The sequence below is a fragment of the Perna viridis genome, chromosome 13, assembly GCF_037379345.1.
Source record: "Perna viridis isolate PV_CMFRI_1.1 ecotype Kerala chromosome 13, ASM3737934v1, whole genome shotgun sequence".
Classification (NCBI taxonomy): domain Eukaryota; kingdom Metazoa; phylum Mollusca; class Bivalvia; order Mytilida; family Mytilidae; genus Perna; species Perna viridis.
In genome coordinates, this window is record NC_142457.1 from 11,113,172 (window position 1) to 11,122,332 (window position 9,161).

The 9,161-nt window shown below is 32.6% G+C and overlaps 1 protein-coding gene across 3 annotated transcripts; it reads right to left on the reverse strand.

Annotated features, from left to right (window-relative positions):
• Positions 1-926: 926 nt before the first annotated feature.
• LOC148599560 (uncharacterized) lies at positions 927-8,739 on the reverse strand. Of its 3 annotated transcripts, XM_088557803.1 has the most exons (5): positions 8,661-8,739; positions 6,116-6,174; positions 2,515-2,675; positions 1,418-1,504; positions 927-1,099 (listed from the first exon to the last, which is right to left on the reverse strand). In XM_088557803.1, exons 3-5 carry the CDS (start codon positions 2,666-2,668, stop codon positions 966-968), a joined length of 375 nt encoding a protein of 124 aa, XP_088413929.1. In that variant the 5' UTR covers positions 2,669-2,675; positions 6,116-6,174; positions 8,661-8,739; the 3' UTR covers positions 927-965. The 3 variants fall into 3 exon arrangements, with proteins under 3 accessions (XP_088413929.1, XP_088413928.1, XP_088413930.1); XM_088557802.1 differs by lacking the exons at positions 6,116-6,174; positions 8,661-8,739 and adding an exon at positions 5,771-5,859; XM_088557804.1 differs by lacking the exons at positions 6,116-6,174; positions 8,661-8,739 and adding an exon at positions 3,579-3,691.
• Positions 8,740-9,161: the final 422 nt, after the last annotated feature.

Genomic DNA, 9,161 nt, shown 5'->3' on the forward strand with positions numbered 1-9,161 from the left:
TCAAATTCATATTTAATAAAAATATTAAATGTTATGTTTTAGAAAAGTTATATTGTATTCCGTAAAAATCACTTACAGGCATATTCGGTAGCACTCGCAACGCGCCACGTTCGCCACCATGACATATCTAACATCGCTCTATTAAATTGCTGCTTTCCTTCATTATCAAAAATACAACGCACTAGTGACCATTTCAACTGACATAGATAGCGTAGAAAGTACAACCAAATATGGACAAATATGACTGGTCTAAGGTTATGAAATATGTAACCAAAATGTAAAAAGTAAACAAAATTTTAAAAAAATGTACCGTTATGGTCCTAATAGAATCGAAATAACCATCAAGTCAACTTATACGTATTACCGGAGTAAACTAGTAAAGTAAACATCATAATACAGAAAATTTGATTGATTAAGGAAGAAAAAACAAATAAAAATAACAAAAGACAAACAAAGCAAAAACGAAAAAAAAGAAAAAAAAAGAAATAAACAAACATACATACAAAAACAAAAATAGAAACAAAAAACAAAAACAAAACAAAACAAAACAATTCCCAAGAAATAAAAAAAAACGTTCTTTTATTTTATTTCATTTATGTTTCCTAACAAAAATATCTAAAGTGATGTTATAATCTGATCGACCAAACAAAGAGTTAAAACTTGTTTTGATATTTATATACTATAATTCTATAACATCTGAGTAATAACGTAAGTGAATTTCTAATGTATCTAATTGTTTATAAGGACTGCTACTTAAATAGATGTGTACAGATCGGGGGGGGGGGGTAGCCTGTCTAAACAATCAAAGCAATCGTGGATTCCATTGCACTACGATCAGACATATATCAATACTGAAATAAAAAGTGTGACCAAGAATAACATCTAAAGTCTTTTTGTACGTAGGAATCTGGTATTAAAACAACAAATTTATCATTCTTCAATTTAATGATCGTATAACTATGTCTTTAGCAGATACGGACAAAGCAATTCTTCAGACAAGCTTCCGATGAAGGCACATTTTCACAATTTGCAAAACATGCCTTAGTACAATCAATAGCCCTTTTCCGTCTTTTCAATCTCTTGGAGATACTGATGCCAGCTGAAAATAAAGAACGTTCACAATGACTTTCACAATAGAACGTTATATAAAAAACGCCTTTAAAAAAATCAAACAGCAACCACGTTTAACGTACATTATACAAATTTGACAATTACAACTATTTCAACATTTTGTAAATGAGTGTCTTCGTTATTTATCAATGACATTACTGACTCTAATCCAGTATGGATTTGTTGTTATCCTACATAAATCTATGCGTACATGTGTATCATATAGAGTAGATACAGTAGTTTCAATGTTAAAATAATAGAAACATTTTAAACCAAATCAATTACTGTTATCTATATAGAAACATACCACCTAGTCCTCCTCTAAAGTTGTGATGGACATGTCCACCAATATTCCAACCGTTTTTCGACTTCCAATTACCTTGAATCCCAGCACCTACATAATGGGGATACAATAATGTCGTTCATGTTTGCAAAATCGTTCGAATTAATCAGCTTTAACACACTTCAAACACTCAATACATGCAAGCAGGAATGTGTACTTTTTGTTTTTTGTTTTTTGTTTTTTAGTGATTGTTTTGAAGTGATTAGTGATCTCAGAGCTGCATTTGAATAATACTTATCACAGACTGATGCTATCAGCTCGGTTTCTCATTTAGTTATGTCCTAAAGTAGTATTACCTTCATCAAGTTCATTCAGAAGCATATAAAATAGATCATGGTATTTTTACTGGTAAATGAGGGAATTAAATCAGTCTCAAAACACATCTGCTAGCTTCGATAATTCAATACAAATAGAATCATATTTTGTTTCCAAGAAACGCATTGCCAAAAGTCAAAAGATGTTTTACAGGAATTTTATCTGCATCATATTACATTGCAAATACATTTTGGAAACAACCTTACATATATTATGGCGCAAAAATGTCATTGAATAAATATTGCAATGATTTACAAATGAATGTAGTTTATTCAAGTATAACTAGATATCATTGCCATTTGTATGTTTCAATCAAACAAATTAGTTAAGTAGCTGTCTTTGTAAGAATCATGCAAAATCTGAAACTGTGATACACCCTGAAGAAGGTTACATATTTTTATTTTTGTAATTAAGTTATTTTATGAAATATGTAATTATTCATTTAAATATGCCTGCCCTTAGGAGATAATCAACATTGAAAATCCAGTAGATTCTATTGTATTTGAGCGTCATTTACAGAGTTATCTTCCTTAATTTTGAAATCTACAGTGCATTCTATACAATGTTTATCTCCTAAGAGCACGGGTTATATGAAAAACCACATGTTAATTTCTGTTTATTATGACATTTCAAACAAAATATCAAAAATAAAAATATATAGGCTTTTTACCCATGAATCACATTTTGCATGATCCTTAGCTGGAGTGCTACTTAAAATGACCTTCAGTCTTAAAAAATATTCTAACCTTTATGAGAAAGATGCACATTTACATTGCCTCGTCCCCCAGATAATCTAGGTGTAGACACCCTACGCCTAGATCTACGGTGTCGTCTCCACCATGAAGATGATAAGTCAATGCACAACATTAAGACCAAGCAAAGAACTATGAACTTAGACATTCTAATCCTATAGAAAAAGATAATTTGTATTTGAAAAAAAAATTAAGTAAATACTGTAAATGTATCTAATTTGTAGGGACCTTATTTGCGCGTTTGGTAGTTTTAAGAGAAAGAGTAATCAAGGGAACCAAGATTCTAGCAGAAATCAAAATAATGTAATTCAGGAACAAAAATCAGACATGAAAAACAGACACACACAACAAAGAACATAAATTAACCAAATTTCACATGCAAAATAAAACAGTTTTGCAAGTTTAAAAAAAAACCGCTTAAAATGCATATTCGATGATTATTTTTTTCGCGAATTATTACTGATTGCAAAAATTCGTGAAAGAGTAATCAAGGGAACCAAGGTTATAGCGGTAATCAAAAGAATGTAATCCAAGGACAAAGACCAGCCATGGAAAACAGATATTCACAACAAAGAACAAAAAGTAACTAAAATCATACATACAAAGTAACAAAAGCAAATGAGCGACTCGGACACTAAAATCTGGGAGCAGGTGCACCAGTAGGGTAAGCGTCCTCTCCTTTCTTAGAAACACCCGCCGAGTTGCTCATAAAAAGTCAAGTCCGGGGTAGACAAACGAGGAATAACCCGATGAATAAATCAGTTTTCATGGTGCTGATGGATACACCATAACGATCCACGAGTTCATGGTGACGACCATAAAACTTCTGTAGTGATGACTTCAATCTTGTAGCAACATAACCCTGTTCCAGAAGCATATTTGTTAGAGTTCTAGCGCAATACAAAAAGTCTGCGTAGTTTCGGCAAGCTCTGGCATAACGTATGAGTTGTGATATGAACACTCCATACGCAGGAGCCGAAGGGATGTTGCCACAGACGAAAGGAAAGTTAACAAGTCATCACGTTTGTCGTAAAGTTTTGTCAATAGATTTCCTTTACCATCGATTTCTAAGTGTAGGTCAAGATATGAGGATGACTTCACAGTGTCTGTAGTATCCTTTATCTCAAGTTCTTTTGGGTAGATGCGATGTATCAAATCCCTGAAATTAGGATTGTTTAAAGATAATACGTCATCTATATAGCGGAAACTGAGATTGAAGGATCTAGCCAAACGATATTCATTCTTTCTGATCAGATCAGCTAAAAAGTCAGCCTCATAAGAGTGAAGGAATAGGTCAGCAAGTAAAGGAGCACAATTTGTTCCCATTGGAATGCCGACCGTTTGTTGAAAAACACGTCCACCACACTGGACAAATATGTTGTCAATTAAAAATTCCAGCATTTTGTAAACATCTTCCTCTGTATATTTGGAAGATGATTTGGAATTATTTCTTACAAAGTATGAGGAATCTCTACCAAGAACTATATATTTATATCTAGGTGTACCATCTTTTTTGGAAAAACAACGATGTATAATGTGTTTAAGTCGGAATTTTAACTGAGTATGGGGAATAGAAGTATACAGTGTTGAAAAATCATAGGTTTTAATGCTATTATATTCAGATAATAGTCTTGGACTGATTGTCTCCAAAAGATCTTTCGAATTTTTAGGATCCATATTGAATTAATACCACTACAAGAGTAACACAATCATCGTCCTTGGTAGAGAGACCAAAAGAGGATAGCACAGATTTATGGTTTTCCACGATCTCTTAAGTATTGAACTAAATATCGACCGAACGAATACCAGCATTTCAAAAACGGGAGTAAAATCAATAAATCGCTTAAACATCAGTTCATAATGTTCAAACCAGGAAACGTCTTTACGTAGCAATCTGTTTAAATCGCGAATAATGGTACTCGAACAATGGTAGTTTAGGATGTTGTGCATGTATATTGAAAAAAAAATAATTTCAAGGATTAGCACTATAGGAATAATTTTGTGAATATCATGCAGTGTAGTATAAAACACTTTTTGTTATTAATACAGTTAATAAATTAAGGGAGATAACTCCAATTTTCCATTAATTTAAGTGCATAATATTTTAGTGGCCCAATTCGCCAATTTTTATCGTAAACCTTTTTCCTTCAGAATAGCAAATTTTAACACCTGCCAAAATAACCCGCCATACGGTATACATTTTACAGAAAAAAATATAGATGTATAAGATATATAAGGCGACTTGTATTATGAATGTATAACCCCCCGAATTAAAAGAAAACAACTAATTATGGAGTTTCATTGATATGCATGTGGCACTACCTGTCCAATTTGAAAAAAAATGTTATTGAAAATTTACAACGTATGTTTCTTTTCACTGATACATATCAGAAAAGCAGTATACTGTCGCAGAATTATATCAAATTGGAATGACTTTAAAATTTATTACTTAAATAGCATACGTAGACCCCACTTCAAAACACAAAACCATTATATATTATGAACAATGCATGTCAAGGATGCTTCCTCTATCTGAAACAGAATAATTGGATTTCTGCTTCATTGGATTTGCTTAGAAATTTTGGCGATTGATTGTTATAAAAATGAAGTTTTCGACAGAGGTGTCTGTCCTTGAAATGTTTATTTTCAGTGAATTTCAATGAAAATATAACTCGGTTTACCAAAATGATATGGAAAATCGTGTCTTTTTTTCTTAATTCTGATGGTTCAAATAATAAAACTAAACTTTCAAAATGTTTCACCTGATTCTTACAGGGATTGATACTTAAAAAAAAAGACATAAACATATCACGAATTTTCACGTATTATCACAAGAGGTTCCAATTCATTGCAAATAGATCAAGAGTAATCAAGGGAACCAAGGTTATAGCGGTTATCAAAATAATGTAATTCAGGGACAAAGACCAGAAATGGAAAACAGACAAAGAACATAAAGTAACTAAAATCATACATACAAAGTAAAAAGCAAATGAGCATCTCGGACTCCACTAAAAACTGGGAGCATGGACCAGGTGCACCGATAAGGTAAGCGTCCTATTTGTGCTTTTGTAGATATGTTTCAATTACCTGGTTTCAAAACTATAACATGAGTGGAAGATTCTCTCTGATATTGTACTTAAGTGTTCCAACCTGTCTTTAAGGATTTAAAGTTTATGCATTTTGCTTTAAATTTTCTTGATACACCAGGTGCACCGGTATTAAGAGTATTAATGTGGCTAACATGACTTACCTTAGGTACTGGTTAGTTGCAAAGTACAAAAAACATGTATTTATACCATTGCTTATATTGATTGAAAAGCCCATATGTTCTACGAGTGTGGGATTTTATATTTATTCAACACTTTGTTTGCCTTTTTATATTTTTATATTGATCATTTATAATATCAAGATAACAAGCATTACGTAAACCGAAATTTTACCACATGAAAAAAAATGAGTTTTGCTTATGTACATGTAGCATTATGCTTATGTACATGTAGCAATAATTTGATACCTGAAAGACAAAAAGTACATATAGCGTAAAACGCAACAAACGTACTATCTTATATCCTATATTAAAACAGAAAATACTTACAGGTATCACCAAAAGGTCTTCAGTACGTTTAAATATAACTTTAAGTAGACTTTGATATGCTTGAACAAAAAAATCAATGTTAACAGCACAATGAAAGTTCATCAAAATAAACAAAAAATTCAAATAATGATACGAAAACATAATAATGAACAACCTCTCCTGACTGTGGACAGATGCATTAGGTCCACTTATCAGAAAGTATCTATGTCTCAAAAATGCTATATCAAGTAGTATTTTTAAGAATACTACAATAATGTGAAAAAAAGGAATATAAGTAAGTGTCCGGCCTTTTATATTTTTGTTCTTTGTAAAGAATAATCAAGGGAACCAAGGTTATAGTGATAATCAAAAGAATGTAGTCCAGGGACAAAGACCAGACATGGAAAACAGACATACACAACAAAGAACATAAAGTAACTAAAATCATACATACAAAGTAACAAAAGCAAATGAGCAACTCGGATTCCACTAAAAATTGGGAGCATGGACCAGGTGCACCAGTAGGGTAAGCGTCCTCTGCTTTTCTAGAAACATCCGCCGAGTTGCTCATAAAGTCAAGTCCGGGGTAGACAAACGAGAAAACTATGACCCGTTGAATAAATCAGTTTTCATGGTGCAGATGGATACTCCATAACGATCCACGAGTTCATGATGACGACCATAAAACTTCTGTAGTGATGACTTCAATCTTGTAGCAACATAACCCTGTTCCAGAAGCATATTTGTTAGAGTTCTAGCGCGATACAAAAAGTCTGCGTAGTTTCGGCAAGCTCTGGCATAACGTATGAGTTGTGATATGAACACTTCATACGCAACTGCAACGCACGATGGTCCTCTCGGTTGGTTAAGGTATTGATTAAGTTTAGATTTTTGTAAGAATCAGACAAAATGGAAATAAAATCAGTAATGCGCATGTCAAAAACCTAATGATCTGACAAAGTGATATAATTATACTCAATGATGTTTTCATTAAGTGAAAAACCATTATTTGATCTCTGCATCACTGGATTTTTTAAAATTTCACAGTTAATTCCTCGGTTATATAAAGATTACTTTCGTTAAAATCCGAAAAATACGAGCAACTAAATAAAACGATTAGGTAAGGATATTTCAAGAAATTAACTACGCGTGCAGCATATTATTGGTATCATAAGAAGGAAGATTAAGTCAATATTCTTTTCTCATATTTGAATATGTCCTCATATTTTTGCAATACCACAAATAAATGACTCATTCAATAATTCTGTTGTGGAATTTGTACAAGTGATACCTAAACTATCGTGCTTTATATTTTCCTATTGTTGATCGTTATTACTTCGAGTTCATGTTAATGTTTAGGATGATGCCAGGAAATTCTACCCAAAGTTTATGTTTCAAACCTTAAATATTGTTTGACCCACCTTTCTTTATTTGTATTATTTCCTTATTAACGCAATTTCTATAATGAAATGCGTAGCACATTTAAGACCAGAGACATACAAAACAAAACAATACATCGAAGTATCAACAGTTAATTTGAGAAAGGAAAAACAACAACAATAGTGTGTGCATTAAAAGGAGAGCAAAAGTGGACAAAGACAAACAAGAAAAAACACACACACACACACGATGGTAAAATGTAACCAAAAAAGTGCTCTATTATATTATATGTTATTACGCTATTATATGACACATTCAAGCAGCATACAGAAACTCTTCAACCAAGCTTTGAATATCGCTGGTCAATATGCATGCTAAAACTTGATTGTGTGCATGGCTTTCAAAAGGAGAAGTATTTATATACAATATTCGTAAAATGATTAAAAATTGGTTGTGATTTTATCATGAATACTTTCATTGTCGACTAAGTGTACATCATTAATGACAGATGTTGTTGGCTAAACAAGGAAAAATCAAAGGCAATTCTGTTTTGGATGACTATAAATAAACAGTAAAAAAAAAAATAATAATATTTGTCCTTGTGCGAGAAAAATAAATAATGTCAGTATGTATAGGACTTGAATTGTAGAAAAGGATAAAAGAATTATCAAAGTTGGTGCGTCATCGACGTCATATACGTAAGGGTAATCAAGGGAACCAAGGTTACATCGGTAATCAAAAGAATGTAATAAAGGGACAAAGACCAGACATGGAAAACAGACATACACAACAACGAACAAAGAACTAAAATCATACATACAAAGTAACATAAGCAAATGAGCAACTCGGACTCCACTAAAAACTGGGATCATGGACCAGGTGGACCGGACGGGTAAGCGTCCGCTGCTTTTTTAGAAACACCCGCCGAGTTGCTCATAAAAAGTCGTCTGTCTGTGTCTGGAACATGCATGGGTTAAAACTGTACTGTCCAAAAAGTGTAAAAACACAATTTAGAAATGGGTGTACGAACTTTTCATGTACTCAAAGAAAGGGTGTTTAATTTGACTATAACAGTTAATTAAGGAATACGATGAAGCAAAAGAAAAGAAGGATATAAAATCAAAAAAGATATAAATAAAGGACATTTCAAATTGAAAAGCCAGATATTATAGGTTTACACTATTACCTTGATAAAAGTCAGTCTACAGGCGAGTATTTTACACTATGATACACATATGCAATAAATTATAGGATATATCACTTATATAAACATTTGTGAACTCATGCAGCTAAGGCTGTCTATGCATATCAATGAACATGACGTCAATTGTACAAATACATTTAGTATTTCGTGTACCAAAGTTGGGAATATTGGAAAGCATTGTATGAGACGTTTCTCGTTGAGAAGTCGTAAGACGATTTTCCAAATACTCGCCGAAATAAAAGAGTAATCAAGGGAACCAAGGTTATAGCGGTAATCAAAATAATATGATCCAGGGACAAAGACCAGATATGATAAACAGACACACACAACAAAGAATATAAAGTAACTAAAATCATACAAAGTAACAAAAGTAAATGAGCAACTCGGAGTCCACTAAAACTGGAAGCATGGACCAGTTGCACCGATAGGGTAAGCGTCCTCTGCTTTTTTAGAAACACCCGCCGAGTTGCTCATAAAAAGTCA